This window comes from Diplotaxodon limnothrissa, linkage group LG1 (genome assembly GCF_057381915.1).
Source record: "Diplotaxodon limnothrissa isolate DT_005_m linkage group LG1, D_limnothrissa_male_GT1.1, whole genome shotgun sequence".
NCBI classification, from domain to species: Eukaryota; Metazoa; Chordata; class Actinopteri; order Cichliformes; family Cichlidae; genus Diplotaxodon; species Diplotaxodon limnothrissa.
Window position 1 is genome coordinate 33,188,554 of NC_140596.1, and position 20,779 is coordinate 33,209,332.

The following is a 20,779-nucleotide window of genomic DNA, read 5'->3' on the forward strand; positions in this document are numbered from 1 at the left end:
TTACTGAAGCCTCATCAGAAATAGTCTCATTGGAAAAGCAGCTGTCAAGAAGCTATTCTTAAAGAAAGAAAACAGGGAGAAAAGGCTGAGGTACACGAAAACTGGACTGAAAATCAGTGGCAATAGGGCTTAAGGAGGGATGAACACTATCAGTCATGGATAGGCTTCCTCAGAGCCCAGAGCTAAACAATACTTGAAGCAGTGTTGGGTTGTCTTGAGAGAGAATGGCACAAAAGGCACCCAACGTCCAAAGAATAGCTTTGAATGTCCTTCAAGAAGCCTGGAGAGGTATTCCTGAACACTAAGAAATTGCAAAAAAAAACTTGCTTAAGAGAGTTCAGGCTGTGTTTAAGATTAAAGGTAATCATAACTCTGTTGACTTCCAGGCTTGTTAGAATTGTACAAACTCTGTTTTTCCCATGTATGTTTGCAGAGACACAGCAATACATTTGTGTCTGAGTTAGTCGTCAAAGTTTTCTTCTGTCTGACGGCAGGCAAAAACACTGACATTGAAACAAGAATCCATTCAGAAGTTTTGCCCTTTATCAGCAACATTCCATTCCCAAGGTAACGGAAATGAAAAGCCAATCATTTTAACCTTGGCCCTCCTGGCAACTTTTCGGCAAAGTATCGCATGACAGTTCTGTTAAGCTGCCAAAGTGCGAGTACACTGCTCGGTAACACGGCCGTGGCATCACTGGTGACATCATAATGAAGTGAAAGAGGACAGTAAAATACTATCTTAACTGTGGTGTCATATGGGATCAGAGATATGACCAGAAACTGTGTTTAACTCTGGTTCTCAGCAATGCACCCTGTGATTTAAAAGTAGATCATATGTGATGAGCAGCTGTTGAATTATTGGCTAAAGAATTGCAATGCTTAACACTAGCATTACTTGAGCTCTGTAAGCTGAGGTTACTGCAGTACTGCAATGATAAAAATTTAAAACACGAACGTCTGTCTTGTTGGACTGAAGCACATGTGAGAAGGTTATGGGTTTGAAAATGGTTTATCACTTATATTACAGTTAGTCCTGCTTTTCCACCTTCCTTTAATGTCGTCAAATTAAACAAAACCTTTCCCTTTGACTTTTATGAACAGCAGAGGGAAAAAATCAATAAAATTGATGTTATGTTACAAGGTACTGTGTAGACTTTTTAAATAAAGTCTGCTCTTTTCTTTCAAATAACAAAAACATTGTTAGAATTTAATCTCAAGGTCACATGGGTAGTAGGTTTTTGGTTTAGTGTCACAGCAGTTTAAAGCTTTATATCAACAATATATATTACTCAAGTAGTATGAGGAGTTTCAGACATCTCATTGTTTCTGCATTTGAAATGCTTGTGACCTTGAGAGGGATAAGGAGAATGTTAAAGAGCAATTTCATGTTTGTTGATACTGCTTGTGGGTTGTGTGCAAACCAGTGTTCCTATTATTTGACAAGTTTATCATGTGCTTTGCATTCATATGGTTGAGTTCAAAAGGTTCCTACTATTTCCTCCAGAGGGCTGTCCTTGAATGTTTTCTCAGATTCAATCAAATACTTTTCATGGTAAAAATACAACATAATGCCATGCTGTCTGGAACCTTCTTTTTTTTTTGTAAGGTTGTTCAGAAGCTTAAACCCAAAGCAGACACCAAAGCTGACTGAATTTTTGCAGCTTAAATCAAAGTGTGAACTGCTAACATAAATATGAGGTGAGGTATTGAAAAATGGAGTGAGGATTTTGCAGTTACATGTCTTGACTGACAATTTATGCAAACTTTTGACTTAGGGAAAATAAAATTGATTGATAGTGAATATCCATTTGGCTAGTAGTATGCAATTGGATGTTATAAAAAATTATGGTGCTATGTATGAACTGTATTGTAAAACTTCATAAAACCTTTTAATCAAGATTAATGTATGTTCTCTTTCATTCTCTGCAGATTTCTGATAGTTTTGGCCTGTTTGATCCTCAGTGTTCTCTCTACCATTCAGCAGTACCAGGCCCTGGCGCATACAACACTCTTCTGGGTGGTGAGTGTTCAATTTTAAAATTAAGAAAAGGAACAACTGAGATTTTCTTAAAGAACATTGGTTTGTGCCTGGTTTGTTGTTATTTGGGTTTTTTCTTGTGTATAGAGCTTTACATAGCGTGGACAACAAATTTTACAATAGCTTTAATATTTCATCCAGAAGGTACCCCTGTCCGATGCTGGAACCGCCTCAACTGTTTAGACAAACAGTGGCTTTACTCTGAGCTCCTCCAAAATGACCAAGCGTCTCACCCTATCTCCAAGCAATGGTCAAGACATCCGATTCTTGTATCTCAGATATTATTTTTTTGGTCATAGCTCACAGCTTATGCCCATAGGCAAGGATAGGAATGTTACCAAGTAGATGAGTTAAAGTATCTCTGTGTAGACTGTGTAGACATTAACATCTTTAAATATACCTTGTCATTATATAAAATTTTAGTGATACTGACAAGAAATTTTCATAATTACGTGACATTTTTTTATATTGTGTCTGTTTATGTAAAAGCAAAAAAGGTCCTTTAGTAGCCATTGTGATTATGACAATAGAGACAGACTGAGTCAGATACTGTATTCTGCAGGTGATTAGTTGTTTGCTGTTCTTTTCCCTTTTATCAGTTAATGTTTATTTCATCTAACCATGGCCATTCCATGACCTTAGCTTAGAGTGAGGCCTATAAATAATGCAGCATTCTCATGCTGTAATCTCCTCTGAAGTGCTGAAGGCTCAGTTACCACCTTTTAATACATAATCAAACCAACCAGGACACAGTGACTGAAGATACCACGGGGGAAGAAAGAATTAATACTATGGATTCCAAAAAAAGATCTGTTTGCACATAATCATAAAGAAGGTGTTTGCTAGATGCTCAGTGACCCAGCGAGTACTAGAGGGACTACTCTCTCTAGAGGTACCAAAGTTTATGACATAAAAACAATCTGATTTTGTTCCTGATGGTCTGCTGTAAGCTTCAAGTAGGCATACAAGGAATAAAAAAGGAGTCACTGTGGAACAGGAGGTCCTGCTACCGTACCTCATGTTGTGCTATAATAACCACACACATCCACAGGTACAGTCACGGCCACAATTCACATTTCATTTGACAACAGAAATGAGTCATGGGGCTCATAAGCAGGGGGCTACGAAACAGGTTTGCAATTATTTTATGAATATATTGTTTGCTGTATTGAATTCACTGACAGTTTCCAAGGTCCTCGTGTCAAATCTGCTGTGCCGTATGACCAGACAAACTACCAAATACACGTCACAACAACACTTTCAAGCAATTACTGACAGTATCGGGATCTTCATGCTTGATGGTTGCAGTGATCCACGAAAGGTAGCAATGTGCGAGTACAAGATAAGGAAAAGAAGACAGTTCTAAAAAAATGTATGGATATATTTTTTAAGGTTGTAGACTTACTTGTTAGGCTGTAAAGATATGCAGGGTGCGTTTGCCAAGAAATGCTGAATCTAAACTGGTTTTGTGTATTTTTAATTATCCTGATCAGCAGTCTGTGACCCACTTGTTTCTGAAAGACGGAAGAAGTGTGACCGAGGTTTAAAAGAATACAAATCAAAAGCAAGATTCACCTCTTTTTCTCACAGCCTGTCCTCCCTTTTGAGTCTCCTCATCCGATCTTTTATATGACTTCTATCATCTGCTCGGCACCTTTGTTTTGTCTCTTTGTGTTGGCCTACGTAACACAAACAAGCCCAATTGGGATGCAGAAGGCTTCTGTTCTTTGCTAAACAGCTGTCTTTAAATCAGTTTTTAAAAATGATGATGGTGCAATTAACAGTGACCGAGTTACGATGTATATTTTGATTTTGTCTGTGCGATGTGATACGTGGATAAAGCACTGTCTAAATGTCAGTGTCACGGTTCAGCTGGTCGCTGATCAGCTGTTTCGCTCTCCCTCTAGTTCTCTTTCTCTCTCTCTCTCTCTCTCTCTCTCTCTCTCTCTCTCTCTCTCTCTCTCTCTCTCGCCAGGGCGGAACTCATTATGGGTTCACACCCTTGGCCTCCGGCGGAGGTATGGCAAGTGGAATGGGAAAACGGAACAGGAATTATGAAGACGAGAGTGAGCAACCCATGCAAATAGGACGCTCCAGATTAACGCCGGAAGAGCGACAACGGCGTTGGAGAGCTGGTGAATGCTTCTACTGCGGCCGTAAGGGCCATATGGCCGTTTACTGTCCTGACCAGCCAAAAGACCGCGCCCGCCAGTAGAGGGGAGAGTACGGGTGGGCGAAGTTTCCTGTTCACAATCTCCTCCTCGCTTGATGCTTGCGGCTAAACTAACGGTTCATTCTGTTTCTCACCCACTCCACGCACTAATTGATTCAGGTGCAGAGCAGAATTTCATTGATGAGTCCCTCGCTCAAGAATTAAAACTAAACACTAAACCACTGCCACACTCACTCCAAGTTACCGCCCTCAGTGGGCAGCGTCTCCCGGATATCACCCGTATTACTGAGCCAATATCATTAACCCTCTCTGGTAATCATTCTGAGATGTTGCAGTTATTTGTGTTTAAGGCTAGTCACCACTAGTCTTAGGGTTCCCCTGGTTATGTCAACACAACCCAGTCCTGGATTGGAGGAAGTAAAGCATTCTAGGGTGGGGAGAGGAATGTCATATGTCTTGTCTAAAAGCCGCAACTCCACCCGCGAACCCTCAGAGTAACCCCCCACCATCAGAGTCACCCGATCTCTCATCTGTGCCCTCAGTCTATCACGATCTTAAGCAGGTTTTTTGTAAAGATAGAGCACGTTCTCATTCCCCTCACCGGCTGTACGACTGCGGAATTGATCTTCTCCCAGACGCCCCATTTCCTACCAGCCGATTATACAGTCTTTCACAGCCTGAACGGAACAGCATGGAAAAGTACATTAACGAGTCGCTCGCCGCAGGTCTGATTCGCCCGTCATCATCCCCTGTTGCGGCGGGGTTCTTTTTTGTTGCTAAGAAGGACAAGAGCTTACGGCTGTGCATAGATTATCGAGGCCTCAACAATATCACCACCAAAAACAAATACCCACTACCACTACTGATATCACCCTATGAACTGCTCCAAGGGGCCACAGTTTTTACAAAGCTGGATCTGCGTAACGCGTACCATCTGGTTAGGATACAAGAGGGGGATGAATGGAAGATGGCTTGTAACACACACTTGGGCCATTTTGAGTACCTCGTTATGCCGTTTGGTCTAACCAATGCCCCAGCTGTGTTCCAGGCTTTTGTCAACGACGTGCTCCGAGACGTCCTTAACCACTTTGTGTTCATCTAACTTGACGACATTCTCATCTTTTCACGCTCCGTCTCTGAACATGAACGTCCGGCTGGTTTTGCAACGTCTTCTCAAGAACTGTCTCTTCATGAAAGGTGAGAAGTGTGAATTTCATGTGACCACCGTTTCATTCCTGGGCTACATCATTGAACAGGGTAATCTCAGGCCCGACCCAGCTAAGGTCCAAGCTGTCAATAATTGGCCCGTCCCGACAAACCGCAAGCAAATCCAAAGTTTCCTGGGTTTTGCTCATTTCTACAGACGATTCATCCGTGACTACAGTAAGCTTGCTCTCCCACTAACTCGTCTCACATCTCCCAAGGTTCCCTTCTGCTGGAAGGAGTCAGCACAAAGGGATTTCAGCCTCCTGAAGGCTCGTTTCTCCTCCACACCCATCCTGGTTCAACCTGACCTCGGCCTGCAGTTTGTCGTGGAGGTGGATGCCTCGGACACAGGGGTGGGGGCCATTCTATCCCAGCAACAGAAGGGTAAGCTCCATCCCTGTGCCTTCTACTCTCGCCGTCTCTCATCTACTGAACAAAATTATGACGTTGGGGACAGGGAACTGTTAGCCATTAAGCTCGCTCTAGAGGAATGGCGTCCCTGGCTGGAGGGCGCTGCCCAGCCGTTTGTAGTTTGGACAGACCATAAAAATTTGGAATATATCCGTTCAGCGAAGCGGCTTAATGCCCACCAGGCATTAAGCATTTCACAAGATTTCAGTTTACTATAACCTACAGGCCAGGTTCCCGCAACACCAAACCCGACGCTCTCTCTCGTCAATTCACTGCCTCTGAGGAGACTGCTCGAGACTCTCCCATCATTCCCCCCTCGTGTGTCATTGGGGCCCTGACGTAGGAGGTTGAACCAGCCATTAGGGGGGCCCAACGAACAGAACCAGACCCAGGAACTGGTCCTCCTGGACTACTCTTTGTGCCCTTCAAGAAGCCTGGAGAGGTGTTAATCAGCCAACCTCTGGTCTCCTTCAGCCCCTGCCTACGCCAAGCCGCCCCTGGTCCCACATCGCTGTCGATTTCGTCACGGGATTGCCACCTTCGTCAGGTAACTCTGTCATTCTATCATTGATCGTTTTTCTAAAGCAGCTCACTTTGTTGCCCCTCCCAAGCTTCCCACGGCCCTGGAAACCGCCCAGCTCCTGATGAACCACGTCTTCCGTCTCCATGGAATTCCGGTGGATATAATCTCAGACAGGGGTCCGCAATTCACGTCTCGTGTGTGGAAGGAGTTCTGTTCCTCCCTGGGAGCTCAGGTCAGTCTTTCCTCTGGCTTTCACCCGCAGACTAAGGGTCAAACAGAGCGAGCCAATCAGGAGCTTGAGGCGGCCCTCCGATGCGTGGCCTCCACCCATCAGACCACCTGGAGCAAGCAGCTCCTTTGGATTGAGTACGCCCACAATAGCCTCACCTCCTCGGCCACCAGAGTGTCCCCTTTTGAGGCGTCTCTGGGTTTCCACCACCTCTGTTTGCCGCTGTAGAGGGTGAGCATTTCGTACCTTCTGTCCAGCAGCACATCCAAAGGTGTTGGCGCGCTTGGAGGACCACACGGGCTGCCCTTCTCCGCACGGCTGAGCAGAACAAGTGCCTGGCGGACCGCCATGGGACCCCGGCACCAGTTTATGCACCCAGACAAAAGGTTTGGCTGTCGACCAGATTCATTCCGCTTAGAGCTGAGTCTAAGAAACTGTCTCCTATCTTTATTGGTCCCTTTGTGATTGACTCTCTGGTGAACCCGGTGTCGGTCCATCTTAAGCTGCCCTGAAACATGCGGATCCACAATGTTTTTCACGTCTCTCAAGTGAAGCCCTGTCTTTCCAGCCCCCTGTGCCCTCCTTCCAGGCCCGCCCGGGTCATCGATGGCCATCTGGCCTTCACCATCTCGCGCATCATAGATGTCAAGCGCAGGGGGCGTGGTTTGCAGTACCTTGTGGATTGGGAGGGCTACGGAATGGAGGAGCGGTCTTGGATCCCACGTGCGGCCCTTCTGGACAGGAACATGGTGCGGGCGTTCCATGACGCTCATCCTGAGAAGCCTGGGGGTCGCGGGGAGGCTCCCGTTGGGGGGGAGGGGGGTACTGTCACGGCCTGGAGGTTCAGCTGGTCGCTGATTCTCTCCCCCCCAGGGCGGAACTCGTTATGGGTTCACCCCCTCGGAGGAGGAAACACCTGTGCCTCATCAGTGTGGATGGCATTTAAGCCAGGAAGCAACGGCTGTTCTTCGCTGGATCGTTGTGAGAATCGCGTCAGTGAAAGTCGAGCGTCTAGCAAGTGTTTTTCCATGTAGTTGTGTGTTTGGGATCTAACGAGCATTTCTTTGTGTGCAGACCCTCTGGACTGTTTTCCCTGGTGTCCCCTGAGTGACGAGTGTCCGAGTGGATTCATGTTTGGAGAGAGACAAGAGTATTCACCTGGATTTCCCCCGGAGCCCTGCCCCTCTCACCTTTTGTAGATAGCACTGCCTCACACCTTTTGTATATACACTCATTGGACATTGCTCATTAATAAATTCTCTTGTGTGCATCAATCCCTGGAGTCCAGTGCGTGAGTCCACCTTGTACACCGTGACAGTCAGAGTAAACAGATGTTTCATTTTGACCATTTTTTTGTTTTGAAACCCCAAATGTCAGTGTGTGCTGTTTAAAAAAAAAAACAATCTATTTCATTTATTGATGGCCCTGACCGCTGCATTACAAAAAAAACAACAACAAAAAACATTTTAGGGACAGTTTTGCTCATACTATATAAGTGACTTTTCTACAAACAATTTCAGTGTGTCCCGCTGGCCTAAGAGGGCAAAAGCGCCTCCTCTAAAATCAATAGTAAATGAGATCAACTTAACCCCGAGACACCAGCAGCTGAGCACAGAGGAGCTGTCTGGGTGATGAGTGAGTCACTCAAGCTTGGATAAAAGAAAACCTAAAGAAAGGATAAAAAGGATTTTGAGGAGGACTGGAGCGTGCCACATGTGACAAGTTCACCTTGGCCTGAGGATAATGGGATAAAATAGTCATGGTGGGTCATGAGTCGGCACATCTCAAATCCTACAGGTTTATTTTCTGCTTCATATACAGGGCTGCTGTGTGTTCTTCTGTTTAAAAGTCAGACTTGTAATTTAAAAAAGAAACCAAAAAAGTCTGAAAGTCTTTTATTAATAAATACTATGGTATCATCAAATATACATGCATTTTATTGCAACCTGTTTTTCTGCCTTAGGTTCACCCTCTGGAGATATTTAATCTTCTTATTCTTCTCTTCTACACAGATAATGAATAATTAATATTTGCTGCTAAAATCTCAAACATTCATCTCTTCCATCCTGCATCCCTGAGGGACTGTTTTGTACTTTGTGCTTTCTAGTTTAGAGATTTGCTCTGACCCTGCTACTCTTTCATTCTTTCCTCCCCCACCACTGAAGCCTCTCCTTTGTCTTGTTTCTTTCTTCCTGTATGCTCAAGGTTAACAGAAACCTCTCTGTTCTTTAGTTGGAGATGGAGCTTTGGCTGGCACTGTGTAGTAGTGTTTTTGGCCAGATGCTTGGCGGTTTGCCCAAAGGATTCACATTCTCAAAAGAATTTGTTTATTTCTTTTTGGATCCAGAGCACCGTGACCTATTTAAAGTATAGCTGCATTGTTTTTGAGTCTGTCAAAGTGCAAAGGAATTCAGGCAATCTAAGCTGGCTGACCTGGAATTTCACTAATGGAGACCAGTAACTCATCCTTCAGTGTAGATTACTATTAAATAGATTTGGGGGGGGGTGGACACCAAAGGGTGGGATCTCAGCCTGGTTGGGGGGCTCCTTGGCCTCCCTCCTGCTGTGTGCCCAGCCCGGAGGCTGCGGTCTGTGACCGGCTCCCGGTGCAGACGGCTCTCTGTTATAATGTTTCCTCACTTGGCTCATGCGAGCCCAGCCCAATTTTTACTCTTTAAGTGTGCGCGTGTGTGTATGTGTGTGTGGGTGGGGGTGGGGGGATATATGTGTATTGAGAGTGTGGGGAGTGAGTTGGAGGGTGGGGTGGGCTGCTTTTAACTATGTAAAGCACTTTGTGCTACAGTTTTTTCTGTATGAAAAGTGCTTTATAAATAAAGATTGATTGATTGATTGATTGATTGATATAGTGAGAGTCTAACATAAGGGAACGAGGCAGGAATGAGAATCAGTGATTTGTCTCGGTCAAAAGAAATCTTGCATTGAGGACTTCAGGGAAGGACCCTCAGCGTGGAGACAATGATTTCAGGAGGTGTTTTCGATTTGTTGTCACCCCCCTTGTGGTTCTCATAATAAGACAAAAAGGATGGAAGAAGCAGAGTTGGGTGGGTTTGTAGGGGTGAGGGATTTGAGAGGAGTGAGATCTAGCGTAGCAGCGGGGCTAGGCACGAGAAGCTGGATGAGAATGAGGATTGATCTTTGCCACCTTTTTTTCGCTTGTTCACCCCCCATTTCCCCATTTTCCCTTCTGTAAATAGCTTCCTTGTCAAAATGTGCTGCATTGTTTTCTTCTAAATAAAAAACAGACAGCTGTGTTTAGGTTCGATTTCTGACCAAAGGACGCATCCTTAAGGTCTTGTAAACAAAAAACGATAAATTCCTAATCTTAACTAATAATTGTTTGCAAAATCATTTTTCTCTCTAAATTCCGAAAACCACATCGTCTTAGCTCACGTCTTATCTACTCTGTGACTGATGGCATGTTGTCACCTGTCAGTGAAATAGAGTAAAACCACTGTCAGTATTCTGTGCACACTGAAAAAAATGCAATAGGGTGGTTGTTGAATTTGCATAGAATTACTTCATATATCCAGCATGACTAATTTAAATTTCACATCTAAACATATTTTTGTCTTTTAATTTTCACATATTCTTTAAGAATATTCATTATTTTAGAACAAATCATGTTGAAAAGAAACAAGTTAGTCGTGTTTTATCCTCAAGCTCCGCCCCCTGGAAAGGAAAAATCGGCTGCACTGTCCGCCATTTTTGTCTCTCGCTTTGGAAAATCTACTACCATCTGGAGTTTTACACTTGAAGGTAAATAAGATTTTAAAGCTAACACACCAGTGAGAAAGAGTGTAGACCCTTTATATATGTGGACTTTTACTGGGGTGTTGTTATTTTACAGGTATGTGGGCTGTTTATCGAAAACCATGAAAGGCTAATGTTAGGCTCCAGTTAGCTAATGGTAACCGAAATTATGCGATAAGCAAATTAGTAATTAACATATATAATGTGAGTTAATATTGTTTGTATATTCTTTCAGTCTAAATTAACAGACTATTACAAACTTGCATCGGTGTCTGTAGTAAGTGGTGGTACCTGCAGTATCTTAACCATTAAACAAGCTAATGTAGGGCCGGGATATGACTAGTTTGTTGAAACATGTCTGCTGCCAATGTGACTGCTCACACACGGTAACATTACCAGCACATAGCCACAGCCGCTATAAACATGCTGAAAGGTCAATCTAGCTTCTGTAGTCAGCAGCTGGAAGACTCAACACAGACCCAAGATTCAGTGTAACGGTTATCTAAATGTTGTGTGTCCTGTTTGTAAGCCCAGAAAAAGAAAGTAAATAAAATGACGACCTTGAGCTTCAAGCTAATGTAAGCGTAATGCTATAGCATAAAGCGACTAATGCAATGATGACGTTGTTAAATTAGTAAAAATACAGTAAATATATCCAACATGAATCAGTTATATTTTTGGTCTAAACATAATTAAGTCTCACGCCTTTCACTTGTTTTAGAAGGATGTTCAGTCTTTTAAAACCAGTCATATCAAAATAACAGAAAATAGTTATGTTTTCTGTTGAAACTCCACCCCCCAGGGTGTGTTCTGCGAGGGAAAATTCACTGTGGCGGTCCGCCATTTTTTGTCTTCGCTTAGTTTACGTTTGGTGCTGAGCTTTACTTTGTCGCGGTAAACTGAAAACTACATGTTTGAGAGGAAACGAAGAGAACATCCATTAGATGGGGAAGTTTTTCTCATGAATTGCTGTTGAGCAACATAATGTAAAAAACAAGTCATTCCTTAAGTTAACTAACGATAATGCTAGCTTAAGCTGCGGGACAATATTATGTGCATTAGCTTTTTTTCAGTGTGTGCCCAGTCACATTCGCTTGTTTTTTCTCAGTGAATACAGACTAACAAACTCGTGTCCATTTAGTTAACTGGTTGTACCTAAAATGTTTTAGTTAAACAGTTAAATAAGCTAGTTTGCCATGGGGTGGGCTGTGTTGGGGGGGGGGGGTCTTCACTAAAGTCGGTTTATTTAGGGCATGACACCTATGCAGTACTCATTAGGAGAGGAAGTGCATGACGTGGGGCTTTATTTCATGTTCTGGGGCAGTGAATGTAATGTACTGATAACATGTTAAAGACACACAAAAACCCAACAAATTGTTTTAACTGATTTATAGAGAGACTGAGAGGAGGGCTTAAAGAGATAAAAATAATGACGATAGAAACATGTTAAATTTATTTTTTCTGTATCGATATATGGTGCTTATCCCTGCTGAAGGGCAGATTGGTGTTGCTTCAGAACAATTCTCTAGCGCTGTTATGTAGAGGTGTTACAGTTAAGGTTTTAATAACATTATTTTATTTACTAGTGAAGATTTGCATATGTTATCTCACATTCTGTAAGGTAAATTTTCTGGAGAAGTCAAATTAACTAATTTAACTAAGTATTAATGAAAGACCTTGATGTGTATATGACAATAATAGATGTAGTTTCTGGGTCATTTGGCAGAACTGCAAAATGGCCAGAAGGAGGCAACTGCTGTGGTTGCAAACAGGCTTTGGGTGGTATGGAAGTAAGGGCAACTATGGAACTGCTCAGCAACATGGGACCCATAGCTAATAAATAGTAATATGACAAAAAATAACAACTTTGTGTGGATGTAACCTTGTGAGATTTGAGATTTTGACAGCATTTTTATGTGACAACTTCTCTTTTTAGATAAATGCAGAGTTTAAGTGCATTACCACCATGCCACTGCAGTCCAGATTACTCTCGCAGATAGATGTGCTATCTGACAAACTAATAAAGGTCTTCAAAAGGCGAGGAGGACAAATAGGAAGAAGACTTCAGAACATTCTGGAGCCCACGGCCCAGGTAAGAAAAAAATTAATTTGTGTATACACTTTAGGGAAAATAATAATTTTAACAAAATGCTGCTTGTCACTCTATGCCAGGAGTATGTTGAAAATCACCTGGGATTTTCACAATTTACCATGGGTGCGTTTTTTTTTCTTCTTTTACCTGCATTAGAACTATGTGTGGAGTTCATAGTTGAACACCTCTCTATGCTCTGACAGTATTCTGCTTCTTTGCATGGAGATTTCACTTCAGAAATGCATTACCTTTTTGAGCATTCTGAGGACTCAAATCACATGCTGTAATGAATCCATTTTTGTTCACCTAATGTGTTAATGTTAACATTTTTTGGAATAGTGACACAGATTAAAATAAGATTTGGTATAATGTTCTTTGACCAGTGTTCTGTTTAATTAAATTTTGGAATTCTGCATTTTCTAGGCCACAGATGAAGCCATTATCCAACGATCTAATAAGGAAACAACCATGGGAATTTACATCATAAAGTCAAGAGATGTCAATAGCAGCCCTGAGGACATCCGGATAGTCCTTGAAGGCCAGAGAGTCTGGCAGGATTTGGATAACTATACCCTAGCAGCTGCAATGCTGTTTGGACTAATGTACACTTTGAACCTCACCTACCCACTGGAAAAGTATACCTTCGAGGTATTATAGAAACTGGTTATGGAGCTCAAAAGGAACAGCCTTTCAAAGAAGGCCCAGGTTTTCAGGACCAGACTGTACGATTGAACAGTTTTCCAGTTATGATGTGGGAACAACATATTTACCTCTTCGAATATGTACCATCCTTTCTTTTAAGCCAGCACTAGTAAAGTTGCAGTACATAGTGAAACTTATTTTTCTGGCACTTTTCAACTCGGGGCCTTTATTACTGCAGTTTTCACTTTTCAAGCCATGGCTCTTTTAAAAAAAAATTAAAACTTTGAATGTCCATTTTTCTCAATGGAAATGGTGCCTTGCACCAATTTCACCAGTTTGCAATTTTTTTCCCAAGGTGCACCACTACAAACAGATTGCATCGTCTAGTATTAGTGATTGTGATGTTTAGTGATAGAAGCAAGCCAATACTAATCAGTTTAGGTCTCTTGGTTGTGTGCCTGTGGGTTATAATGTTATTTTAAGTCTCTTCTTTGTGTCATTTTAATAATTACACCCCTGTTGCCATATTACCTTATGGCTCTTACATTTAAAAAACTATTTTTTACATAAGCGCGCTGTCATAAGGCCCCACAATGTTGAATTCAACTTACAGAAGATAACTTTGAGGAATGTTGTGGAATGTTTTTCAAGAGATGCATTGTACAAATATGACTCATGTATATTTTGGAAGCCTGAATTGAAAGTCCGTTGTTACAACTGTGTAGTATTTTCAAAAATACAGGTCATTGTTCAAAAATGTTTTGCTTATTTCTTTGATTGAAGACAAAGTGTACAGTACATACAGTAAGATCAGCCTTAATTTAGTTTTATTTATTGAACACTCAATTATATATTAGATTATATATTATATATTAGAAATTTGTTATAAAATAAAATAAGCTTACCATAAAATAATCTTGTCAATATAACATATAGTAGTCCAGTACAATTAACACAAAAAGTTCATGTCTGATAAACAAGTGGTTTCTACTGTATAAATATTTGACCGGAATGAAAAACATAACAACAACATAAAAAAGTCATGTTCATGTTACCAGAAAAATGTGTGCAGGTATAACATAAAAAACTAAGGTTAACCAAACATAACTTAATTTCGTGCAACCGATTACAATAATTTTTTTACGTTTATCCCACTGATTATTTTTTTCAGTGCATCTATCAGCTGTCTATAACACTGTTGTCACGTGCAGACACAAGACACAAACACTAAAAAAAATTGCTCTGCAGTACCCGAGGTAAAGAAAACTTTTAACTCAAGCTCCACGATTCACACCAGAGCTTTTGATGTAGAAATCCTTGCTGCAAAATTAAATACTTTAACATTTTACATATTAGCTTCCAGGAACACACTTTAGCATATTAATAATCCAATTTTCATTTTACAAGGTTTACATTTTTAGCTCAAATAATGAAAACAGCTCCAAAAGCTCTGAGATTTCGCCCTTAAAACACAATTTGCTCATCCAAAAAAAAAGAAAAGGAAAAAAAAAACTAAGGAAAGGTTAGTGATTTACTGTCAGACAGCTGCTATCCTGAGACGTGGAGTTTATTGTTGCCCCATCAGTGCCGTCCACATAGTCCGAGAACCGCTGGGTTACACAAGCAATGTAGCTTTTAATGATAAGTATATCTTAAATATGTTGATAGGCTGCTTTTAGGCTTTGCTAGCTTTAGACCAGATTAGTTCCTACAATAGATGGTAAAAAGTTACCATTGTTATACGCCCCACTGCTTTTTGCGCCACCATTTTGAAGCCTTTAAGTTTGCAACTTCCGTTTTAGCATCTTGATTTTTTTAAACTGGGTGAACCACATTTGACAAGGAAATGTGGCTAAGAGTAGCACTGGCTGCTAATTTGGTTAGCAAGGTGCATTGACAGGCTAATACTCAAAGATCTTAAAGAAATTTGGACTTACCTATCACATAAAGGTACTAGGACACTAAACAAGCATAACTTTAAGCCATAATACATTTTAAATGGGTTATTAAACTATAACTGCTTTGCTATTATCACAAAGAGGGAACTTAGCTTAAGAGAACGCAATAGTAAACATTTTTCTGACACAATGTGACAAGAGGCGCAGGTCTGACTGTGGGATAGGACTTCTAACTGAAAATTCCTTAGCCAGTGAGCCAGTGTCATACTATAGCTAATCACCATTTTAAAACATAGTATGACTGAGAGTTACAAAACAGACTGAACCTGTTATTCTGTAACACCCATAATCACTGACTGAGAACATCAGCTCAACAGGAAAGTGTATACAGTAGTGCGGTCAGAAAGCTGTTTTCAGTTAGTGTTCAGATACAGTATGACTTTAAGGCATTTTCACATTGGCTATTTTTCTAGCTCTGAAACTGTGTCAATGCTTGGATTTAATTATTTGGGGCAAGCTGCAAATTATATTCACGAAACTTTCACATTGGCTAATTAGTCAGTATAACCTAAGAAACTGTCACTGGGCTACCAGCTGCTATGAGTTTTCTCTCCTCTACACTGTCATTGTAGACAACTAAGCTAGGCTAACAAGCTGCTGGCTGTAGCTTCACTGTACAGAAAAATGAGTGGAACTTCAGATAAAATCAAGTATCTTTTCTAGAATGTTTAAGTTTTTGTTCTATTAAAAGAAAAATATCAAAATGGATAGTTTGCCTTCCTCTTTAAAACCACCTTAATCCTTGGGTAACATTTGCATGTGAGCAGCTAATGTAGCTTCAAGCTGCCACAATCAGCAGTAATGGGTGGGCTACAGAGGTCTTATAACCTACTTTTTTTCTCACTGTACACCTCCAGATTTTCATCAAATCCCAGCTGATGCTGACTCAAGTACTCAAGTCACTCTGAAATATATCAGATCTTATACGACTCTCTCCGGAGATAGAAAGACTTTATGTAACATTGCTCACATATATATTCTTCAAGATTTAATAACTTGGATGCGTAAAATAATCAAAATCCAGTTTCAAAATCAACTAAATAGAGATAAAGATTATTGAACCACCTGTCAGAAAGCACACATACCTTATTTTATCGGGTACATTAAATTATTTTAACAGCTGACTCAAATCAATGATGTGATACAAATAGGAAGTAGCAAATGGAGTATGCACAGAATGAAAATGAATATTTGACAAATTGGAAGTGTTATCAGGTTTATCTTGGTCATTAATAAAATTTTATCCATATTATTTGTAACACAAACATTGTTTTAGTCAAAGCAGCTGTTCAGCCGTTTTTGGACCGAACATCCTGCAGCAGCATCTGATGTTTGTTTTTTTCTGCCTCCCTCCCTCTCCCTCATTTGTCTGACAGGAGATTGTCCTTGTGGTGTTCTTCGGTGTGGAATATTTTGTCCGCCTTTGGTCAGCAGGCTGCCGCAGTAAATATGTTGGCATCTGGGGCCGACTACGCTTTGCCAGGAAGCCAATATCTGTTATAGGTAGCAACACAACCCCCGTGCACACACACACACACACACACACACACACACACACACACACACACACACACACACACACACACATATCTTTACACATGCATGCGTATCACTCCCCACCCACGCACAAAATTTAAACAATATCTGTAATATACCCTGAGCTTTATCCCAAAATGAGATATTTAAGACAAATTCAGCATGAAATTAAAACTGTCGCTGCAATATTTCTTCCACCTTCAGCTTGTTATTCTTAAATTTGATGCCTCCAGGTGTTTTTTTTTAATATGTTGCAACGAAAATTAGTATTAATAATGTTTGTAACCCGTCTAAGCTAAATTGATTAATAGAATCATTCTGAAATGAAAACTGATGATAATTTCCTAAAATAACACTTTCTGTACTTTCTTCTTTGACCCCCACCGTCCCACCCCACCCCCATATGGAGAACAACACTTCTTCATTTCTTGTTGTATTAACATCATAATCATGAGTGTAAAATTATTCACATTATATACGTTATTGGTTATGGCATATGTAGGCTTAAGACCCCTCATTCTCTATTAATGCAGATCTGATTGTAGTTGTTGCTTCGATAATTGTGCTGTCAGTGGGCTCCAAAGGCCAGGTCTTTGCAACCTCTGCTGTAAGGTAAGAGACTGTGTCTAGTATGTACAAGCAGAAACTTTGTGGCCATAAGTATGAAGATGCTTTCTGTACCTCTGGCCTCGATAACATAACTATGTGCCCCTGCACAAAGCCAGATCCATAATGAATGATTTCATCAGTTTGGGGTGAAAGTTTGTAGCCATGACTGTAAGAACGCACTACACCTCTGGGATTAATCGCTGAACTGCAAGCCAGGCCTATTGCTCACTGCTCTGCAAGGGAGAAAATTAGACGAGTTTGCTCTAACATTTGTAAACGTCGAAAGTCTTTACATAGGAATGGAGACCATTTATGATATATGTGATAAAGATGCACACATGCTTTAGGTATCCAAATATTTCTAGCCTTATTGTGTGTACATGAATATTAACATTCAATTGCTGTGCAGAATAATATCTGCATATAAACACTTTCTCTTTTCCTTTTCCTTTTTTTAATTGACCAGAGGGATTCGCTTTCTGCAAATCCTGCGTATGCTCCACGTTGACCGACAGGGAGGAACGTGGCGTCTCCTGGGCTCAGTTGTCTTCATCCATCGGCAGGTACACAATCACTCCTTTAAAGGCTTCAAATTAGATTTTACGTCCAGAACTATTACCACCACCAGAGCTTCGGAGCATTATTAGTTATCTGCCAGTTTTCTGTCAGGGGATTATGCCAAGGATAGTCTGTCCTCTTCATGTTTTATTTTTCCTTTCTATGCGGTATAAAGAGAAGGTCCTCACATGGGAATACCTCATACAGTTAAATGAGTATTCAGCCGAGAACCACAACAAAAGCGCCACTGCGTAATAGCTTGGGTTTTTGGGATATAGGCTCATCTGCTGGAGAGGGCCATGTCTTTCTCTAGGGTATCATTCAGCTGAGACACAGAGGTGGACATGATTAGCCCCAGTGGTCACAGTAGTTGTCCTTAGTGTCAGTATAAAAAGAGAGAGTGATGAGCAGGGGATCAAGGATGTTACTCATCCAGTACCACCTACCATGCTTTCTTGTATTGGCCTTGGCTGATTTTGCTTGCAGCTGAAGCTGGTTATCATCAGCCACTGACCTCTGCTATGAATGTCAGCACAGGGACATATTGGGGCATTTTCAAATCTGATTTCTGACTGGCTGTAGAAAGCACTTTAGCTTGAAGGTAAAAAAAAAAAAAATGGTGAAGTTTGGAATGTACTTGTTATTGAAGGAGATTGCAGTATCTATCACAGCTGATATGGCTAGGGGATGAGTTCTTGTTAATCTGCTAAGTTCTGTTTCCTTAGAAACCTCCTTTGTGTTGCATGCTGTGCTCCTAATTAACCGATTGTTTTAAAAGGTCATATTCACCTTCTCATGGTTAGCTCAGCTAAATTACTATTGAATAAAAACAAATATACACACAAATATACCATCTGCAGTGAAAACTTCAACCCAAGAGTGTTGTGCTGCATCTGACTAATTTTGAGGAAGTAACATTTCTTACAAAGCAAGAAAAGGTTAACAGAGATAATGAACATAGTTTATGCAGTCCATCTACAGTTACTCAGGGGGACTGAGACAATGGGATAGTTTGTTTGTTTGTTTTCAAATGTATGCAATCAAGATGTTATTGTTTTTGGTTTATTTCAAGGGTTTAACAAAAGTGTTGCATTAACCTTCTAGCAATTAAAGTCAAGTATACAGAATTATATATATTTCTAAACAGTTCCTAACAGACAAGCAGTTTCATGGTCAAGTCAGGATATTTTCCTGATTATTCTATGGCAAATTATGCAGATGAAAGATCTGGACTTGATTTCAAGTGATGAAATCAGCTGTCCACTGGAACATTCAGAGATCCTATTTTTTTTTTTTTTTTTTTTTTTTGGAGGCTTTTGCTATTTTATTTTTTAATAAACAACCTATATGAACACAAATAAACCAAAATAAACAAATAATCAAAAATAAACAAACGGGTGAACCATCTAGTGTGTATATATATATATATATATATATATATATATATATATATATATATATATATATATATATAACCACACACACACGTACATACACATACCTACATACATATGTATTTGCCTATACACATACATACTATATATATATATATATATATATATATATATATATATATATATATACACATACATACTATATATATATATATATATATATATATATATATATATATATATATATATATATATATAAATAACCACACACACACGTACATACACATACCTACATACATATGTATTTGCCTATACACATACATACTGACATATACATATATACACATAACAGTTCAAAAATATGGCATACATAATTACAGAGATTCAAACAAAATCGGGTCTCCTTGACAAAATGTAATGTTTCCATTTATCCCAAATATCACTAAATATGTCATATTGGAGTCTATTAATGAAGGTAATTCTTTCCATTTTAAACATCCCATAAACAATCTCATACCAGTCATTTAGTGATGGAATTTTCACACTAAGCCATTTCTTGGTAATAGTCTTACGGGCAGCCAGACTCAGAATACCATACAACAGCTTGGACATTTTATCTACATTCACTGAGTATAAATATCCAAACAAAAGTTCATCCCAATTAAAAGGAAGTTGCATACTAAAAATAATCTGTAACTCAGAATGAATCGATACCCAAAAAGTGTTGATCAATGGGCAAGACCAAAACAAGGAAGTGTTTTATTTCTTGGGCCCCACAGTTTCTCCAGCAGCTAGAGTGATTAGAATAATGTTTACTTTGTGCAGGAGTAATAAAAAAGGAACATTCAGAGATCCAAGGATCAAAAGTGGTGCATTCTTTAAAAGAATGAATGCATCGGCCAGCTCAGCAATAACAAAGTGCCAGGACGACAACGGAAGACGACTAAAGTAGACGATCACAGTATTCTTTCCACCTTCACAACATCTGGCCAAAATGCCTTCATGACTGCACATTTTTATATCAAAAGTTTCTAACAAAGTGCAAACCGCTGGTTGCAATCCAAAAAAGGAAAGTCAGATTAGACTTTGTCATAAAACATCTAAAGGAAATTGACAAGATCTGGGGAAAAATAAATCCTTGGACAGATGAAACTAAGATTAACTGGTATCAGAATGATGGCAAGAGAAACAAATTGAGAAATAAGTGAACAGCTCAGAAGCTTATTACAAATCTGAAAGATATCACATCATCTGTCAAACATGGGTGAAGGTAATATTGCACAGGCATGTGTGGCTGTCAGTGGAACCAAGTCAGTGTTTATCAATGATGTAACTGGTGAAAGAAGCGCTTGCAAATGTTCTCTACTCAGCTAAATCCTGCAAATTGATTGTATGGCACGTGAGACTACAAATAGACAACAACCCAAAGAAAGCTGCAAAACTTTCTCAAGACAAAGAAATTCAACTGACAGGTGAGTCACCTGATCTCGACCGAACACAGCATGCTTTTCACTTACTGAAGGCAAAACTGAAAGCAGAGAGATCCACAAACAAATAGGAACTGAAGACTGCTGCAGTAAAGGCCCGACAGGGCATCTCAAGGGAGGAAACAGCATTTAGTGATGTTCATGGGTTT

General features: G+C 40.3%; 1 protein-coding gene across 1 annotated transcript in view; it reads left to right on the forward strand.

Annotated features, from left to right (window-relative positions):
- kcnq1.1 (potassium voltage-gated channel, KQT-like subfamily, member 1.1) overlaps window positions 1-20,779 on the forward strand; it is a 47,903-nt gene that overhangs the window by 5,127 nt on the left and 21,997 nt on the right. The window contains exons 2-5 of the mRNA XM_085357444.1: window positions 1,933-2,023; window positions 16,423-16,549; window positions 17,116-17,194; window positions 17,658-17,754. Of these exons, the coding sequence (XP_085213570.1) occupies window positions 1,933-2,023; window positions 16,423-16,549; window positions 17,116-17,194; window positions 17,658-17,754 (394 nt within the window). The remainder of the gene's footprint in view (window positions 1-1,932; window positions 2,024-16,422; window positions 16,550-17,115; window positions 17,195-17,657; window positions 17,755-20,779) is intronic.